The following is a 20,899-nucleotide window of genomic DNA, read 5'->3' on the forward strand; positions in this document are numbered from 1 at the left end:
GCATTTCCATGGATTTTGTCTAGATTGGCTCCCAAGAATTTTAACTGCTCGGTGCATTCTCCAATGCCACCTCGTATGCAAGCATTGTTGGTACAGCACATCAACAGAGGGTGTGTAACGCAGAGTGGATTTGTACCACACAGTCTCAGAACATTCCTCACAGCACATCAACAGGTCATGCTTCACATTTTTAGAGTAGCGCTCATGCGCACACAGGCCTTAAGGGGTTTGTCATACATTTGTTACTCACCATGAGAGCTGAGAGCTGCATTTGACTTGCAAATATGTTGTATGCTTGTGTTTTCACTCATACTGACACCAGTGTGTGCACCGACTGAGAGCTTGTATTCACAATTGCACAACCGCTTTAGATGCAGCCTAGTAGTCAGTTCCTAGGTACACCATCGGACCAGTCCACCCTGGTAATAATCTAGATTTTCCATAACCAGAGGAATGGTCTGACAAAGCTCCCCCAGGCCTCTCCTTGTCCCAGTGCAATAGGGGGAGGTTCTCCTGCTCAAAACATCCTTGGAGCTGCTTCTGGAAATAACAAGCATTGACAATGCCAACAGGACTGGCTTTAAATGAATGTTGTCTGACAATGTGAAGCATTACAAGTAAATAGCATGGGGATAGATATAGATTGGTGTGGAAGCAAAGAACTTTAGAATAATATTCAGTGTAGGTTGAAAGGTCAGGTGACAGTTGCACTGTCAAGCCAGACCTAAACATCTATACATGTTAATGACTGCCCCCCCCCCCCCATCTGTGCAACTGCCAGAGAAGAGCAACAAATTATCTATCATCTAAGACACTTTAATAGCATTCTAATGCATATGTGCGCACCTGAAAGTTCAACCATAGGCAGCTAGATAAAATAACAAAATGATCACAATGTTGTGGAAGGCAAGTGCTTTATTGTGGAAGCACATAACTTCAGCCCAATCAAAATGTATTCCTGGCTTCCAACGTTTGGGCGGAGCCAAAGTCCCCCCTATAGTGATGCTCACTCAATTGCCTGGCGACAGCCAGGCTGCCAAGCTAGACCATGAAAAGGTCTTTGGCATCCACTGTTCAGTCGGTGACAAAGACATTTTCACTTCCATTCAATAGTGCACAGCTCCTTGGCAGAGGGCGCCTACCAGATCTAGAGAACTAGCTGCACAGAGAGAGTTGGATAACATTTTTCTTTTATTTACTCCTTTTCAACAATAGCTCTACTTCAACCCTGGCTACATCTACTAACAAAAGGTGGCTGTGAACCCATCCATGTGATTTCAGCCAATGCAACTGGCTCTGTACGGTCTTTCTTGCTGGTACAAGGAAAATGTAATAGGCATTTACATTTTTTTTTAAACATCTTTTTTTTCAAAGAAAAAAAAACAGTTCCATCATAATACACATCTTGGAGCAGTGAAAGAGCAGTATTAGCTTACAGTGTGAAAATCACATCAATCCAATCGTTAACGGTTATTGGGATGATCCACATCTAGCCCAGCGTACCCTCCAGCCCGACCCCAGCCTTCAGTCCGTCCCCTGCCCTTCTAACCGCCCTCCCACTGGATCCTCCCTCCTCCCCCCTTCAGAAGTGCAGACCCTAGCTGAGCCCAAAACCATAGCCTCCCTGGAAGGAGGGAACACAGGCATGTCACAGACGATGCCCGGCAGGGCAGGGCCTCACTACTCAGGAATTTACATTTATCGCAAAATAAAACACACTAGTAGTAAAGTCTGCTGCAAGGACTTAAAATAGTGATCAAGGTACCCACTATACCTACAATTAATACACTCCTGAGAAGGTTACCTGCAACAGTCCTCAATCTGCAAATTGAGATTTTCATGCCACAGAATTTGTGGTGGTATCACCTCCTTACAGTATAGGACCTGAATATGGAGTTTAAAATACCATGCTACCAAATATCACTGCCAGAATACGGACTACAAAAATATCATGAACCTACAAGTGTATGTGTAAGGACACATTTACTCTACTTAACCCCACACACATATGCCCTTGATGATATACGGGTTGCCAAGGCATGTAGATGTGAAGTTAAAAGGACTAAATCTATACTTACCTTCCCAATATTTTGGTAGTCAACATTTAGGCTACAATATTTGGAAGCTCAATATCTTTGCTGTGCTTGATTTCCGACATACAGCCCCCACTTACACTAGGGTTTTCGAAAAGCCTCGCTGTGAAACTGGCTACTTCAAGGACAGCAACTCTTATTTCACATAAACTAGAGCTAGCAAAAATTTGGGATTAGACGTTTTCTCACAGCGCTCCATATTTGAGATTCCACACATATGGAATCATGTCCGATTCCCACGATTCTTCAATTTTAGTCAATTACAGTATGTTCCAGGTTTTTTTTTCCAGGACTTCTAATATGTGATTTTTTAACGTAATTGTTTTTGTACTTTGAGCAACTCAGTGGCTTAGCTAGGAAGGTTCATACTTTATGTAAATTCTCTTTGTAGATAAACCATGCTATGTTCATCACTTCACACACTGTAAATTATCAACTTGAAGTTACGATACACTGTGGCTTGGAGGTCCACTAAACTATCCCCCAGTCTACGCTGTTACTACTAAACTGCTACTGACTTTTTTGTGATTCCCACCGCCGTGATGTTTTCACAGCGGTGAGCGAATCTGTTGCAACAGCAATCACCTTCTGTATTTTACACCCTGTCCAGCGCTAACTAGGTTCCAGCGGTGGCCGCAGTCTGTGGGGTTCTCCAGCCTAACTGCTCAAGAGGCCGAGCTCGATAAAAACCTAAGTGCGCATGTGTGTTTTGGTCGGCCTTAGACGGCCCGCCAAAACACATATGCGCACTTAGGGAATGGAAGGCACGTAACACTCCTCCTCCCCCTCCCATGCCTAGGGCCCGCCCATCCCAACACCGCTGGCAAAGAACCAACAAATGCAAAATAAAACGATGCAAGGACATCGTTTTATTTTACTTTACATTTTCTGGCTCTGAGCCAGGCAGTGCACGACACTCCTCAGCCATTGTGGAGGAGCCGCCACTACCAAGTTCACAGCCCTAAAAACATCAAGCCACACAGAATTCACTTCATGCTGTTTATTTTATGGCCCAAGTTTTTCCTCTAATGTTCGATAGAAGTACCATTTAAAGTTCATTAAAAGGGTAATGGTTTTAAGGACCTCTAGATAATGTCCTCTGTCGAATCCCTGGCTCTTCTCCCTCAAGCTTTGATTTTATAGTAACCAAGTGTCAGTATGCTGTATGCAAAAGCAGGACTGCATTAAAACCTCGCTTAAACCAGGATAGCCTCTTTCCCGCCAGTGCGGGAGCAATCGGTGGGCATTTAGCATTTGGAGGTTTGGAGTCCCACTCTTCATCAAGTTGTACAAGCAGCACCATCGACTCTGTAGAGCCAGTTTTGTCCGTCGGCTCAGGATTATTCCCCGGATTGTCTTTTTGACCTTCAATTCCTTTAGAGAGGGTAGGTCTAGGCAACTAAAAACCAGGCCACGGCTCTGAGAAACATCTAAGTATTCCAAAGACTTAGATTCCAGAGGGTAGGACAAACCAAGGTCCTTCACTGGCACAAGCACCTGAAGAATCAAGGTTTTGAGGTTGGGCAATGATTTTGTGAGGCCCTGCATGGTTTCAGGGGAGACTCCCTTGAAAACCCAGAAGTAGTTCAGTTCCAGGGTGTGCACCTGGTGAAAATGAGTCAGCAAAGAAACAGAGTGTTCAGACCAATCAAAAGGCAGCTTTATCTTGCTAAGCTTGGGGGCACTGCGGGTCAATTTCTCAAACAGGGTCTGAAAGCTCATGTACTGATCGGACTTGGCGAGGCAGATCTGGGCAACACTGCCCGACGCAGGGTAAAAATCCACAGGCTCCAGATGTGTTATGGTCCAGTTGAGCTCCAGCTCTTGCAGCTCGCTGCAGTGAATACCCTCCAGGAACTGCAGAAGGAAATCGGTCCATCTGGTCTTCTGGTCCCCAAGGTCGAAGCTAGCCCGGAGGACAAGCAGGCTGGCAGAACGCGAAGTCAGATGGAAAGCATACTGGTAGACCCACTCCTTCCATCTCTCAAACTCCTGAAAAGAGACGAGGATGCCATCCATGCCAGACTGGAAGGCGCCCAGCCTCATGAAGTCTGCCACTCTCCAGAGCCGGGGCGTCCGCATGAGTTTGGCCCAGTTTGCACAGACGAGTGCAGCCATGCATTTCTCTACTTCCGAGAGAAACGAGAAGATGTGCAGCTGACAATCTACTGGCAGCAAACTGAAAGGGAAGCAGGAATTGGTGCGGGACTGATGAACCCATTGTTCGGAGGGTGCCCTGCTATGGTCCATCTCAGGCTCCGAAGAGAGCGAGCGACATGGGCTGGTCTGGCGAGCATGTTTTCTCTCTCTAAGCATACTGCGTGTAGTTATCTGCAAACTTCTTGCCATCTTTGAAGTGCATTAATGGACTGATGGTGCAGCATTTTCATTTCAGGATACAATCTGTTCATAACAAAGAAAAACAGTGGCATTGTATCAAATGGGCGTACTTGGCAACTATACTAAGAAAGTGTTCAGAAACATTTATACTTCAATATAATATTAGTTTATGACATGGCTGATATCCCAATACATATCCAGATAACTGCTCCAGGGCATTAGAACATGCATTACAGGATTTACAACAAGCTGTGCAAAGGGCAGGCTTATGTCCTATAGAATCATTGTCCAGCACACCTGACAAATGTAAGATTCATCTGACTGGACTTTTTTCATAGATACTGCATTTTCATTTCCCCAGTTCAGAAATCACAAGTGAATTAAACAATGTCATAAAGGTTCAGGTAAATTATGCAAAAGTGTGCGCATGCAACAGTTCCATTTCGCAACGCGAGGCATTTTGTAATCAAAAACGGGGTTTTAGCACTGACCTAGGAATCGCACACGCTTGTGCGATTCCTTTTGTGCTACCCCATTGGCCTTTGCGTGCGTCTTTTTATAAAAGACTGCACGCAATTGGCCAAAAGAGGGCGCGTTACTCCGCCCACGGCCTATTGGTGTCTATTACGAGCTTGGTGCGCGTAATAGACACCAATAGGCCGTCACGTGATTTCTATTAGCGTGCACACACGGGCGCGATCATAGAAACACATGGCTTGCAGTGGCGCGCGCTCCTGCTTCTTCTTATTTTTAATTGCGGCTGCTATTTTCCACCTAAAACTCCATCTAGGGACCAGCTGTAGTATTGCAGGCTTTACAGCAGCTTTCAGAAGGGGCATCTATCTTCGTACACTGAGCACACTTCGTCAGCTCCAGTATTTAAGCAATACATCGTCTACAATGCACCTCCCAATTGTCGTGACTCCAACTCTATTTGCACCCCTTTACAGTTTATTGTCCGATGGTGAAATTAATAAAGAAAATTGCGGCTGCTATTTTCCACCTAACACTCCATCTAGGGACCAGCAGTAGTATTGCAAGCTTTACAGCAGCTTTCAGAAGGGGCATCTATCTTCGTACACTGAGCACACTTCGTCAGCTCCAGTATTTAAGCAATACTCAGTCTACAGTGCACCTCCCAATCGGTGTGTGTGTGCACATTATCATCTACAATGCCAATACTCTAACTCTCCCACATGCGAGACCTATTGCATTGCAAATGCTTGTTTTTAAATTGTCCTCTTACAATTTCCCATATATGCCAAATGGAACTAAACCCCTACCCAGGAGGCATAGGTAACCTTTCTGTAGCAGTAGCTCTACAAACAAATTCACCCCATAGGAAAGCGTATTTCAATATGCGATGGTCCTAGGAGTTTGTGCCACCCAACACAAGCACTTCTTTTTGCAAACCCTTCAGGATTTCGCGGTTTGCCTCGAAATCGGCACTTTTGTAAAAATGCCGCGATTTTTACAAAAGTGCCCGCGAAATATGCACTTTTGTAAAAATGGCTGGATTTTTACAAAAGTGCCCGCGAAATCTAGACATCCAGACCGGGGCGGGTCTGCGGAGGGGTAGCGGCCCGGAAGGGGGGGGGGGCCCGTGGAAAGAGCCATCTGGTTGATCTCAGGCCTGTGGAGGCAGTGACAGCCCCCACTCCGTGGGAAACCTGGGAGGGGCAGCTCTGTGGGACCCCCCAGGGGTGCTCTCTGCTGATCCCACGATCAAGGGTAGAGAGAGAGACGTGTTGTAACTTGGAGGGCTCGGGGGCCGGGGGCGCTGTCACTCAGGATATATGGCTCTTTCAGAGGAAGCTGTGTCTGTAATTTACAGAAACATTTAATGCAGCTGCAGACCACGGGATCCGATCCTGCCGCAGCCTGTCCAGGCACCAGCCCTTCTGGGGGCTTGCTTCACTCTCCTGGCTCCCGGATGGGCCCTTGACTGGAGATGTGCACTGCCTGGGCCCCTGAGGGCCCTAGGGGGACTTCAGTGTCCGCAGACAGCAGCAGCTTCAGATAGTTCAAGGACAAGAGGAAAACATCAGTGCCCGGCGGCACAGGCGTCAACGCAATACAGACCAACACACAGGGACCAACACACACAGACCAAAAACACACCAGAGACCAACACACACAGACCACAGACACACCAGGGAACAACACACACAGACCACAAACACACTGGAGCCCAGCACACACAGACCATCATACATACCAGGGACCAACACACACAGACCACAAACACACCAGAGACCAACCCACACAGACCACAGACACACCAGAGACCAACCCACACAGACACACCAGGGACCAACGCACACAGACCACAGACACACCAGGGACCAACGCACACAGACCACAAACACACCAGGGACCAACATACACAGACCACAAACACACTGGAACCCAGCACACACAGACCACAAACACATTTTAAATGCTCAATCCTCACTTCTGCCATCTCTTGGCATGTAAGGGCATACAAAGCATTAGTAAACAGACTCCAGCATGGTCCAATATCTCAGCCACACTAGTCCGTCTTTCCAGAAACGCAGCTTTTCTACTTGTACATTTCGTTTCTCCTTTAGAAATGTGACATCATATGGAATTTTCAGGGCCTCCTTCATTCACAATCAATTTTTTGTGCCACACTTGAGATTTATAACACATTTTAGTTTTTTTTTTGCATTCCTATTAAGATCTAAAAGATAATTCTAACAAGCTTGTTTGTAACTGTCTCCAAAATGCAGACTATTATTTTAAGCTGTCACCCACAAGAATGTATGGCTGGTTTTAAGTGCCAGCTCTGAGGCGAATTGTTACAAATTACTGGGGTAATCTAAGAAGTCCATAGGACATGGTTGGCATATGGTAAGTAGAACAATGTGGTCGTACTGGCAAGTAATCCAAGAGAAATGCAATATTTAATTTGCATCGTAGGCGAGCGAAAAACAGGACTATGAATAAATCAAACTTAATACTGCGTTGAATAATCAAATCAGATTTTATATATCAAAATCATTCACAGTATATACAAAACTCGTAGAGTTTATTCTTTAGTGGTTGCTCAAAATAGAGTGAAAAGAAAGGTGTTTTTAGAATTGCTCATGTGCACAGTGATAAGAAAAGAAAGTAATAGGGAATTAATAACTGTTCACAAAGTTATCATAGTTCAATATCTATGGTCCTGAAAACTAAAGTGAGCCAAGGCCAAGAAGCCTGTCGGAGAGATGTATACACTATTATTTTAACTCTTGTTCAAAGTAGGTGGTGACTTGAACAAAACCACACCCCTCAATGATATATATATATATATATATATATATATATATATATATATATATATACTGGCAGGGCGAGCTTCCACGAATAAAAAGTAATTTTGCTCACTGCATTCTTTGGGTCAGCTCCTCTTTCCTCGCTTTGAAGTGCTCTGGTGGATGGTGGAGTTCGAGAGCTTTTGGATTGGGTGTGATTGATTATATATATATATATATCGACCCAGTGTAGCAGGAACCATGCACTCTGGGAGTTGAAGTCCAGAAACTAGGACGGACTCCAGCGCGATGTGCCGACTGCATCAGGGGGAGGAGCGCCAGGCGCTGGACATTTACATGGGCAGGAGGGAACATTTGGGATCGTCATTTGCTGCAATGCTGGGCGCTGAGGAAGGCTGAAACCAGCCGAAATGCATTCGCCGCCATTGTTGGGGAGGAAAATAAACGTGTTTGCCGACCTGTCAATCCCCTTGGCTCTCCGCGTTCTTCTTTGGAGGGATGGTGTTGGAATATATATATATATATATATATATATATATATATATATATATATATATATATATATATATTTTCCAGGCTTTGATGGTCAAAATTGTCGACATTTCAACCCAACTGTTGCATGAGGTAAATTTGGTCCTTGCATGCAGGTCTTCATTGACACAGTACAGAGTAGGGTGATTTATATAGGGCAGCCTAAAAAAAGACACACTTAATTAGTTCTAAAGAGGGTCCTATTAAAAAAATTCACATCGCAAAATAGTACAGAGAAGTACTAACTTCACAGTGGTGCAGCTGGAGAAAACACTTAGTATTTTTGGAATTTTGTTTCCGCGATGAATGAGTTGGTTAACACTGGTGGTGTTTCCTGGTCCTTTACTTTTTGATAACGCCCTCACAGATGGCTATTCATATTACTATAGGTGATCTCAAAACTTTATTTTGAAGGGAAAAGCTAGACAGCCCTACTAGCTCGTGACCACACCCTGGCACACTTAATTATGCATGTGCGGTACTAGACACTGTTCACAGTCTGGGTGGAAAATCTACTCTAGAACACTCTACTCAACTCTATGCCACTCTACAATATTATTCCATTCACCAGCACTATAAGTAATTCTGCCACGTGCCCAGTGTGCGGCGGGCCTTAGGGGGGGATTGCTTTTGGGGCATTTATTCATTAACATGTTTATGTCCTATATGCAGCCTTGAAGCCAAACAAAGTGTCTACATTGTAAATAAACCAAATATACATAGTTTCATGTTGTTAAACAACTAAAAAAACGAAGATATCTGTGTTTGTTGTAGGAAAAACCACCAAATAAAATGCCGCTAAATTGCCGCTAAATTTCCACATTTGTGCCGCTAAATTTCCATTTTTGTGCCGCTAAATTTGCTAATCAATGCCGCTATATCCTGGGGGGGGTCTGTTGGGTAATGCTGCAGTATAGCTGGTTGAAATATGCTGCAGGAATAGGGGATGATTATACGTGCATTTAAGGGGCGCTCTAACATAAGAGCAAACAAATCTGTGCTCCACCCTGCTCTTGTGCCAGAGACGGTATTGTTTCAGCGCGTTTGCCGCTAGCGCTCCGCTGTGCTCCCCCCTCCGCCTCCATTTTGTTTGTTGTGGTAGACCTCGTGTGCCCGCCCCGCCTCCCAGCTGAGCCGCCCTCCCACTGTCCTGAAATAGCGCTCCTCTCCCTGCAGGCGCCGTGACTCGCTCCTCTCCCACGAGCTGAGTGGTCGCTCCCAGTGTCCCTGCAGACAGCTGGTATCGTAGCGCTGAATTGTTAAGTTTATTGCCTTCTATTTTCACGTGCTGTATGCTGGCTTAGCGCTTTGCTGAAGTAGCGCTTTGTGTATTCAATCTGTGCTGTTTTAAATTGTTTCAGCGCGTTTGCCGCTAGCGCTCCGCTGTGCTCCCCCCTCTGCCTCCATTTTGTTTGTTGTGGTAGTCCTCGTGTGCCCGCCCCGCCTCCCAGCTGAGCCGCCCTCGCCCCTCCCCCTCCACTATCCATATATGACAGGAGTTCCCACGCGCAGCGTTCGCGCCCAATTCGCGCCGAAGGTGCGCCAAAGGTAAGCCCGTCTACGCCCGTCCGCGCCTGGACCGCGCCCAGCGCCAGACCCCCTGCCCCTCGCGCTGCCCAGCCCTCCCGCATTACCTACGATGCCGCCACCCTCCTAGCCCTTAACCCCGGTCGCGCCCCCAACTGCGTCCAAGCCGCTCCTGGACACACCCATGGTCCTTTCTCTTGCTACTCCTGCAAATTCATCGGCACCGACAACATCTCCGCTACAACCACACCACAGATTCCCGACCCCAACCACCTACAATGCATCCTGCTCAACACCCGCTCGGTCCATAGGCATGCCATTGACCTCTGGAATCTACTAGACACCATCTCTCCAGACATCGCCTTCCTAACAGAAACATGGATGAACGCTTCCTCCGCCCCAGACTTCACCATTGCCATCCCTGAAGACTATAAGATCACACGCAAGGACCGTACCGGCCACACAGGAGGAGGAATCGCTATCGTCCATAAAAAATCAATCCACATCTCAACCAGCTCTGACGTCAACCTCGCCAACTCTGAACACCTTCACTTCCAGATCCACATCGACCCAAAGACCACACTCAGAGGCACCCTCCTTTACAGACCACCAGGACCCCGCGCAAAATTCAGTGAAGACATCACGGACTTCATCACTCCACACGCGCTCCCCTCCAAAGATTACATCCTTCTGGGAGACCTCAACTTTCACCTTGAAAAGAACAACGACCGCAACACCACCACCCTCTTGGACAACCTCGCCAACCTCGGACTTAAACAACTGGTCACTTCCCCCACCCACATCGCAGGTCACACACTCGACCCCATCTTCACCTCCAGCAATCATGTCTCCTTCAGCCACACTACGGATCTCCTCTGGACTGACCACAGCTGCGTTCACTTCACCTACAACAAGCCGAAACCCACCAACCACCTCCAACCAACTCTGCAAAGAAACTGGAACAAAATCACCATCGACCAGATCTCCTCATCGCTCCTTCTAAACACCCCAGCCGACTCTTCTAACCCAGACCAAGCCGCCGCCAACTTCACCCTATGGTTATCCAACACCGCCGACATCCTAGCACCACTGAAAAAACGTCAACGCAAACCTGGCAGCAAGAAGGCCTCATGGTTCAACGATGATCTTAAGAAGTCCAAGAAACTCTGCCGCTCCCTTGAAAAGGCCTGGAAAAAAGACCCAACCACTAGCACCAAGGACGCCTTCAAAAACGCCACCCGCACACACCACCAACTAATCCGAAAGGCCAAGAAAACAGCATTCAAGGATCGACTAGACAACAACGCCCACAACAGCAAGGAACTTTTCAACATCGTCAAGGAATTCACCAACCCCTCGGCCAACTCCAACGACATCACCCCGTCTCAAGCCCTCTGCGACTCCCTGGCTCTATTCTTCCACAACAAAATTGCGGACATCCACAACAGCTTTGACAACCAACCCGGAGACCAACCCACCCAACCACATGCTGAACATTCTCCCCCCTCGAACACTCTTAACGACTGGAACCCAATCTCAACTGAGGACACCATCCGCCTGATGAACTCTATCCACTCAGGATCCCCCACAGACCCATGTCCTCACCACATCTTCAACAAAGCAGACTCCGTCATAGCACCGCACCTCCGAGACGTCATCAACTGCTCCTTCAACTCCGCCACCTTCCCGGAAAGCTGGAAACACGCTGAACTCACCGCCTTTCTGAAAAAACCCACAGCGGACCCCACCGAACTCAAAAACTACCGCCCCATATCGCTCCTTCCTTTCCCAGCCAAAGTCGAGAAAGCTGTCAACAACCAACTCGCCGCTTTCCTCGAAGCCAACAAATCCCTCGACTCCTCACAATCTGGCTTCCGAGCAAAACACAGCACTGAGACCGCCCTCATCGCAGCAACAGACGACATTCGAACTCTACTGGACAATGGAGACACAGTCGCCCTCATCCTCCTCGACCTCTCTGCAGCCTTCGACACAGTCTGCCACAGCACCCTTTTACAACGCCTCAGAAACATCGGAATACAAGGAAAAGCACTTGAATGGATCACCTCGTTCCTCACCGGAAGAACCCAGAGAGTCCGCCTTCCACCATTCAAGTCCGAGGCCACTGAAGTCATCTGTGGCGTACCACAAGGATCCTCACTCAGTCCCACCCTCTTCAACGTATACATGAGCCCCCTTGCGGCCATCGCTCGCCAACACAACCTCAACATCATCTCCTACGCGGATGACACTCAACTGATCCTTTCTCTCACCAATGACCCCAGCACCGCCAAAACAAACCTACACAAAGGAATGAAAGAAGTTGCCGAATGGATGAAACAAAGCCGTCTGAAACTGAACTCAGATAAAACAGAAGTCCTCATCTTAGGTACATCCCCCTCTGCATGGGACGACTCTTGGTGGCCGGAAGCCCTTGGAAAAGCACCCATCCCGACAGACCACGCACGGAACCTAGGCGTTATCCTGGACTCTTCTCTCTCAATGAACAGACAAGTCAACGCCGTATCCTCATCCTGCTTCAACATTCTTCGCATGCTCAAAAAAACATTTCGCTGGATCCCCACCGAAACCAGAAAAACAGTCACCCATGCTCTGGTCACGAGCCGACTGGACTACGGAAACACCCTCTACGCAGGTACTACCGCTAAACTCCAGAAGAAACTCCAACGAATCCAAAACGCCTCAGCCAGGATCATATTAGACATCCCGCGTAACGAACACATCTCTGGCCACCTGAAAGACCTCCACTGGCTACCCGTCAATAAGAGGATCACTTTCCGACTGCTAACCCACGCACACAAATCACTCTACGACATCGGACCAGAATGCCTCAACTCACGACTGTCCTTCTACACCCCCTCCCGCCAACTACGTTCTTCCAGCCAAGCCCTCGCCACTGTACCCCGCATCAACAAGACCACCATGGGAGGCAGATCCTTCTCATACCTGGCAGCTAAAACATGGAACTCACTCCCCACCTACCTTCGTCTTACCCAGAACCACCTAGCATTTAGAAAGCAACTTAAAACGTGGATATTTGACAAGTAATCCTCCTCCCCTCCCTATGCGCCTTGAGACCCTCTGGGTATGTAGTGCGCTATATAAATTCTCTGACTTGACTAATGAAAGGTAAAGTATTAAAGCACAGTGACAACTCTACTTTTATGCCCCAACACATGTGATGGAGGAGTGGTTATGGCAGTTCATTGTTTAGTGCACAAAACCCCGCATCCCTGTGTATCACTGGCTTAGGTTTACGCATAACGCCTATTCAATGGAGTTGTTAAAGAATTTGCATCCATGAAACAGCACTATAAAGTGTACACTACAGGCAACCGTGTCTTTGGTCAATGTGATCTTATCGACCATATGCACTCTTCCATGTCTTGCTAGCTTATTACTGCTCATTAACGGAGAGAAGCAAATTCATGTATGGAAGATTCATTTGAATTAGTATATTTATTTTGGAAATACATTAGATTTAATCACTGTTCCATACAAAACAAAAAGCAATTATCCAAAACTTTCATTAGTTGATCATTAAGTATATACCATTTGATCAACCATATGTGTTTCACGCTTACGTAGTTTACACCCATTCAGTTTTATCAAGGCTTGGTTTGCTAACGCTTATGAAGAGCAGATGTCCAGTACTGTCAAACGATACCTTGTAATGAGGGTCCTCTTACGAAAAGCTACGTCTATACTGGTCTGTTAAGAGAAAAGATTGATTTAGAAACACTTTGAACCACTGCAACTTTTTAGTGGCCTTAAATTGCAATGAGATTGTCTGGTAGAAATCTTCCAAGGTTCATGTAGACCCCTGTGTGGGAACGAACTTACGCACTTTATTAAGCAGTATAGAAGATAACAAGTCTTACAAGAACATACATCGTTGTTATTTGAGCAGTGACAGCGCCTCGCCACCTACTTCCCGCTAAGCGAATTGGTTAGTAAGGCTAATCCCAACGGACCTGTTTAAAGTCATCAAGGTCGACGGTGGAAACTGTCACTCCTAATTGATAGGTCGTAGGGTAGTCCTCACAGTATTTGCATGCTTTGCAGGCTTAAAAAAAAGAATAAAAACATTCCTTGTATTATAGCACCTCAGTGCAACATTTATACAATCCAATTAATCACCTTCTAACGCTAAAACCTTCAGACATTTTGAAAAGAACTACATCGAGCATATCATCTTCAGACAGGAGTCAAAAAAATCAGAAAGTGACAAGTATAAGAAATAGCTTAAATGCATAATTTAAACCCCATAGAAGCTTCAGAATATTTCTTGCAAATGCATCTTGCATCTCAGTAACACAAGGAACATATACAGTTCACACTGCTGGAGCGGTGCGTGCAGAACCATTGGCTTCTCTTCACGCACACACTGATTCCAGCTCTTTTTCATTTGCTCCATGCACGTAATCCATCCTTCTGGCATTGCTTTGTTAGTTTTTTTTATATAAATGAAGAGCTGCCTAACAAATCTGTTTTTAAAAAACAACTTGCAAACTGTTGCTTACACGTGTCCGTGTTGTCCCCTGTAGACCATCTCCTACACGGTGCAGGGCTGCCAACCCCTGCACCCATCCACCAGCTGAGACCGGCTAGCGGCTGCCTCAGATCCATTGTACCGCAGCTGGAGCATCACTTCCGGGATAACAACGCCGGAAACTGAAGAAGGACTACTTCCGGTATAACGTTCCATACTACATCTGATCTCGAAACCGCGCCTCTGAAAAATGTCTGAAGCCCACTTCCTAGGAGGCAGGCCATCTTAGATTGGTAAACTTAAGCATGACGCCAGGATGTATGTTAATAATTACTGGGTGCAGCAATACCAGTAAAATACGTAGCATAAAATAACGTTATTTACACGTATTTTCTAATCAAATGTACGTGTGTTTATGATATTTAGCTGAGCTTTTAAAAGTGCCCAAATAACATTTAAAAAATATTCATGACGTGTGTTATCGTGTAAATATTATAAAACTGTGCTACTCAGAGTGACTGTTAGAAAAAGACGGTTTGCTGTAATTTACCAATCTTCATTGTTGCAGGTAGAAATTCCCTGTGATTTAAAGGATGCACAGCACTGCTTGCTAGAAACATGTTTTTTGCTTTGAGCGGCACACTCGCATTGCAACCAACGTTCACAGTTTTATTAGTGACTAGCAACGTTGTCCGGGTATGAATTGCTGCCGGCCAGTAGTATATTGTTTTGTAGGATAATTTCGTTTTGATAGCATTTCTTATCTGTGACAGGCCTGTGAAACGCTCCGATTCACAGTGCACTGCTGATGCATTTAAGAGTGCACGTTCAGTAGTGTGTGAACTCGAGTTTCCCTACTTTATTTTACCTTGCAATATTATATAGTGTGAACTCGACAACATGGCATGAGCACAGTTTACATTACAGAAGAACACATTCATTTGTGTTAGGCACGGGGAGACAAGCGATTTGCCTGGAATCACTGGATGTTGAGCTGATGCCGAGATTCGAACGTGGCTCCCCAGCTCTAAAGTTCGCAATTCTAGAACTTGTAGCGGGAGGTGTGTCTAAAAGTGTATGTCGGTGCTGGCCATGAGAGATACCTGTGCATTTTTCAAATGGGTGGTGAAAAAATACGAGTATGTTGCTGGAGATGTGGGCCGCTGTGCCACCAATGTACTTACCGGTGGAGGGTAAACACCCATTATTCCGCAACTTTCTTTCCGCATACCATCACTAAGCATACTTTCATTACGAAAGTACCATGACTCTGCAATGCCATTATAAGCATGGCATTACATTTTATATGCTTTTACCACGCATACATTTACAACGAAATTCGTTGTAAATGCATGAATGGTAAAAGCATGTTTTTTAAAATATTTGGATAAGGTAAGTATGGGTATAGGGGTATATGTTTTGGGGTACTGAGGTATATGTTTTGGGGTGTTTGGGTATTTTAAGGCTTCAGATATAGTTTTGGGTTATGGGGTACAGGGGTAGTTTTAGGGTTTAGGGATAGGTATGGGTTTTGGGGTACAGGGGTATTTTTAGGGTTCAGGGGTAGGTTTGGGTTTCAGGGTACAGGGGTATTTTAAAGGATCAGGGCTAGGTTTGGGTTTTGAGGTACATGGGTATTTTTAGGGTTGAGGGCTAGGTTTGGGTTTTGGGGTACAGGGTTATTTTTAGGGTTGAGGGTTAGGTTTGGGTTTTGGGGTACAGGGGTATTTTTAGGGTTCAGGGGTAGGTTGGGGTTTTGGGGTACAGGGGTATTTTAAGGGTTCAGGGCTAGGTTTAGGTTTTGGGGTACAGGGGTATTTTTAGGGTATAGGGATAGGTTTGTGTTTTGGGGTACAGGGTATATTTATAGGGTTAAGATGGGTTAGTGTTTAAGGGTGTTGTGGTATTTTAAGGAGTAAGGGTGGGTTATGATTATGGGGTGCAGGGGTATTTAAAGGGAGCAGGGTGGGATTAGTTTTTAGGGTGTGAAGGGTAATAAAATAAAATAGTAAATACAAATAATATAAATAATGCAATCTAAAAGAATAAATGTTTTAATTAAATAAAAAAATTGTATATATATTGTGATCAAGTCCGGGTTCCCGGACGAAACGCGTCATGCTGCTGCCCATTTTGGAATAAAGCACTTCTTCACCCTTCACCCTTCGTTGTGGTCTGTTCCTGCTTTTGTGCTGGTGTTCGCTGAATCCTTGTGCTGCAGGATTGTGGACTTCAATATATATATATAAATACACATATATTTGATGTTTTAATAATGTACTTTTACAATGTATATGACTTTACCACATATGCATTTGCGTTATAATGGCATGCGTGATAAAGTCATATGTCTTTGCGAGTAATAGTCCCGCGTTATAAAAATTGCGGAGTGATGGTATGCAGGATGTTGGTTTGCAGAATATCATCACATATTCCCGGGGGAGGGATAGTCTCTTTCTTGCTATTTCCGTGGAGGTGGGCCTTGTGTCCGGATGTGCGTGGCGCGAGGCCTGTGGGCAACAGAAGAGGAAAATCTCCAGTGTGCGCTTCAAGCGTCACCGGAAGTTAAGGCGAGATTACATTTCCCACACAATAGCCCCTATTTACGCTCCTTCCGGCCCTTGGGAATAGCGCCATGCCTGACCTCCATACAGTAAAGCAGGTGCACGTCACTGGGAGCGCCGGGCAAGCACACCCGGAGCTGGTATGTACAGAACCTGGGAAGAAAAAAAAGTGAAATATTGGGTACAACGCTTGCTTTTTTTCCCCGTAATCCCGCGCCCCGCACACGCCCACGCCCCCAGCACACGCCCACAGCACACGATATGAGACATGGCATGAAGGGCGGAATGTACCACAGGCCCCCAGCGTTTGTCACGCCCCCAGCACACGCCCACAGCACAACGCAGACACACCACAAGGGACTACTTTCCTGGCAGGGTTCTTTACCTTGTAAATGTATATGGTGGGCGTCTGCATAGCCTATGTCCTTCTGCTGCAACTGCCCTTTCCAACGCTGTATTGGGTGTTCTAATTGGTGCTGTGGTTCCTGAGATTACCTGCCTCAAAGGTTTGGGCTCTCTCTTTATTATATTAGTATAGATGTGCTGTTTTTCTTTGAATTCTGTGACTTGTAGTCTTTGTTCTACAATGGAATAAACGAGAATACAAGTCCGGGAATTCAAAGAAAAAAACATGGACTAAGCAGCGCATCACGCATGGACCTGGGAAAATTGACAAGATATGCAAACATGGTATCACTATCAGCCAAGCAGAATTACTGCTTTTCAACCCTTTTGTACATTTTCAGCGTTTTGCAAAATATTGCAGGACTGGAGTTATAATAGTAAATAATACCCCTTAATTATTGGTAGCAGGGTTATACTCCCCCAAATGTTCCATGACTGGAGTCAGAATAGTAAATTTAACCCCCGTTTGCCTGCAATGCTAACCGCTGCCATGGAAGTGCAACGCTAATATGGCCACCCAATGTTGACAAAAGAAAGTGTGGGCGTTGTGCTTGTTTTTCTTTCCTTCTCATATTAAACGTGAATGAGCTAAACTTATGCCAACCTAGTTATGTTTACACTGTCCTCCATCTTGCAACAACATCACAATGTATCACGTGATGACTGCTGCTGATGTTGTTGCTCTAAATAAAGAATTGTGAGGATCACTCTGAGAACCAGAGTGCGTTCCCAGAGACTTTCTCTCACTGTACCTAACAAAGGACAGTTCAATTGTCTTGATCCACGTCTATACAATGTTTCAATTGAGTTGCTTCAATAAACTTTGAGAATGACAGGAAATCCAATGTACTACTACCATGAGAGAATCATTGAATGTGCTATGTAGTGAAATGCTTCTTCGTTCTTGTTCCCTATTGGTGCACATGCTGAGAACCATGAAGCTGTGTTGAATGTATGAAACTCTTTGTATGATGACCTATTAAAGGACATGTGGATTCTGTACTCGAGGAGACCTCTAATACCACTTTAAGAAGATAACTCTATGCCGGATTTCACTTAGAACGGTATTGAGTTATTTGTACCTATGATCTGTATGCTTTGCTGCTAAATTGCTGATGTTATACTGTAGGAAAGTAGGATCTGTTTTCATTGTTACCCCCACTTTTTGCTGGTGTCATTCTACTTTCTGACTGGGATCCTGCTAATCAGGACCCCATTCTCTGTGCTTCCTCCCTAAATTGGACCTTGGTGAGAACTTAGGTACCTCCCAGATTGGCTACTGGCCTACCATTCTAAGTCCCTAGTATATGGTACTAAGGTACCCAGAGAATAGGTACACTAAGGTCTGCCAAGGGCTGCAGTGTGTATTTTGCCACCCATGAGAGACCATTCAAACTTTGACTACAGGCCTGCGATTGCAGCCTGTGTAAGCTGGTGCTATCACCACTTATGACAGATATACGTTTCCTTATATCTGAGGTCATTGCACTTAGCACCTTTATGTCACCTCTCAGACAGGCCTTTCAATCCTGAAGGCAGGGTGCTTGGTTATAAGTGTGAGGGGTGCCCCTGCATGAGCAGGGCACCCATACAATCCCTGGAGTCCATTCTCCAGGCGTTGTAAGTGCATCAGCCATTACAATACAAAGGGTGGCCATGCATCTCTAACTCTAAACTGGCTGTAAGTAACCCTGGCATGTTTGGTATTAAACATGTTGGAATCATACCCCAACACCACAAATGGTGTATGAGATATGATTCCATGCAATGTGAGGCTCCTCCGGGAAGCTCTCTGTGCTCCTGGTACCAGTCTTCCAGAGTCTGACAGCAAGCTATGGCTGCTGCGGACCACAGACATGATTCTGTCCTCCTGCTGCTGAGCCAAGCTCAAGCAGGGCAAGGTAGGTGTGACTACCTCCCAGACAGGACCTTAGTATATTCGGCCAAGGTGGATGCCCTTGCTAGCACCACTAGAATTCTTTGAAGGGCACTTTCAGTGCCCTACTTGCATACTGCAGTTGGAACCAGTGCTGAGAGTCGTTGCATTCTGCTCTGTTGCAAAACTGGACAAAGGACATGGGAGTATCCTCCCCACTGTCCAGCCCCTCCTCTGGTAGGGAACCATCCCAACCCTTTCCTTAGGGTACTTAAGGGCTTACCTGTCGGTGGCTCCTCAAAAACATTGTGGCACAAGATTCAGATCTGAAACCACTTCATTGCTTGGGCACTTTCGACTTCGTTGGACTTCACTTTGGGAACCGAGACTGCAACTGGAAGAGTCTTGCTGACCTGGTCTCATTGCCCTGCCAGTCTACTACGTTGCCTGTGCACCATACAGGTTCTTCTCCAGGCCTGTGGGCATCCAAGACACCAAAAGGAATCTCCCTTGGAGTGAAGGAGTCACTACCCTGCATCTGCAGGCACCGCAACAAAGCTGGCTGGTCTGTTCTGCTCCCACGAACTCCGAAAAGTTCAGAGATATAGGTTATGGTTCTGCAACTCCTTTGAGGCCTGCACTGTCTTCATAGCAAGTTTGAAGCCAGTATCCCTAGATGGAACCGCTGGAGCAGTAACCCTGTGAACCGCGTTGACTTGCCGTTGCCAAGGCTTGTTGACTGTTTTCTCCAGAGATCTTCGGGCTTCAAGAAGCTCAAGCCTCCAGCATCTCTTGCTATCAAAATCTTCCTCCTCACCACATCTTCTGCACCCGGGGCCTGCATCATTGGTTAACTGCTTGTGGTCCTCTTGCAACTCCTGTGTCTTCAGCTGTGGGTCCTCTTGAAGGTCTTCTTTAGCTCCAGTGGGCTCTCTTGTTTGCTTAGAGCCTGCTTTGACTTACCTGCACTGGGTGAGTTCCTTTGACCTTGCTGGTCCCGATTTGCACCTTTTTTGTCTGCCATGTTTGTTGCCACTGCCAAGGCTTGTTGGTGCTACCGCCAGACACCGAACCCTTGGCTCTTGACATCCGATGTGGCACAGCTGGTGAATGGCTCCTGAACTTCCTCAGCATCACCTGGTCCGCACCTGGTCCGCACAGCTACAGCGCCAAGGTCACTGTCAACACTCCTGCATCTTCCGATATCGGTGGGCATTTTGTCTTCTGTGCCTCCTGGTCACTCCTGAGTGGCATAGACTCTGTCCCCTCTGAAGTATTGTGTGTATTATGATTATATCTCCAGGGAGAAGATATTATAACGTGTTAGTGTGTGCTTATAATAAATGCATATTTTTATAACTACACTGTGGGGTTCTTTCTCACTTCACCTACACTATATGATTTGAACTGGTAAAACAAACTGCTTCACACTCCTTCTGGACTAAGCCTGAAGGCTGCTCTCCACAGTTACCACATAGAGAGCTTTTTACGGTTGTCTAAGACCACTAAAATCACCATAAGGGTTGTCTGGATTGGTGCACAGTGTTCCATTTAAATAAGTGTGCACCATATACTAAGCCAGCCTCCTACATTGGTGTGCAGAGGTTGGGATTCAAGCCTGCACTGTTTTACCAGCTAATCTAGGTATGGATTAATTGAAAAAGCAGCATTAGCATTAGGGACATATAATATTTTTAAGTACTTGCCCATTAATCCTTTATATATACACAACATTTCTAACAACTACCCTTGTCTGTCATTCTTACAAG

At 45.9% G+C, this 20,899-nt stretch overlaps 1 protein-coding gene across 2 annotated transcripts; it reads right to left on the reverse strand.

Moving 5' to 3' along the window:
- Positions 1–3,078: 3,078 nt before the first annotated feature.
- Positions 3,079–14,456, reverse strand: LOC147724840 (uncharacterized). Of its 2 annotated transcripts, XM_086966336.1 has the most exons (3): positions 14,317–14,453; positions 13,768–13,859; positions 3,079–4,496 (listed from the first exon to the last, which is right to left on the reverse strand). In XM_086966336.1, the coding sequence occupies exon 3, from the start codon at positions 4,440–4,442 to the stop codon at positions 3,231–3,233; it is 1,212 nt and encodes a 403-aa protein (XP_086822462.1). In that variant the 5' UTR covers positions 4,443–4,496; positions 13,768–13,859; positions 14,317–14,453; the 3' UTR covers positions 3,079–3,230. The 2 variants fall into 2 exon arrangements, with proteins under 2 accessions (XP_086822462.1, XP_086822461.1); XM_086966335.1 differs by lacking the exon at positions 13,768–13,859 and having other exon boundaries at positions 14,317–14,456.
- Positions 14,457–20,899: the final 6,443 nt, after the last annotated feature.

The sequence above is a fragment of the Lissotriton vulgaris genome, chromosome 4_1, assembly GCF_964263255.1.
Source record: "Lissotriton vulgaris chromosome 4_1, aLisVul1.2, whole genome shotgun sequence".
Lineage (NCBI taxonomy): Eukaryota > Metazoa > Chordata > Amphibia > Caudata > Salamandridae > Lissotriton > Lissotriton vulgaris.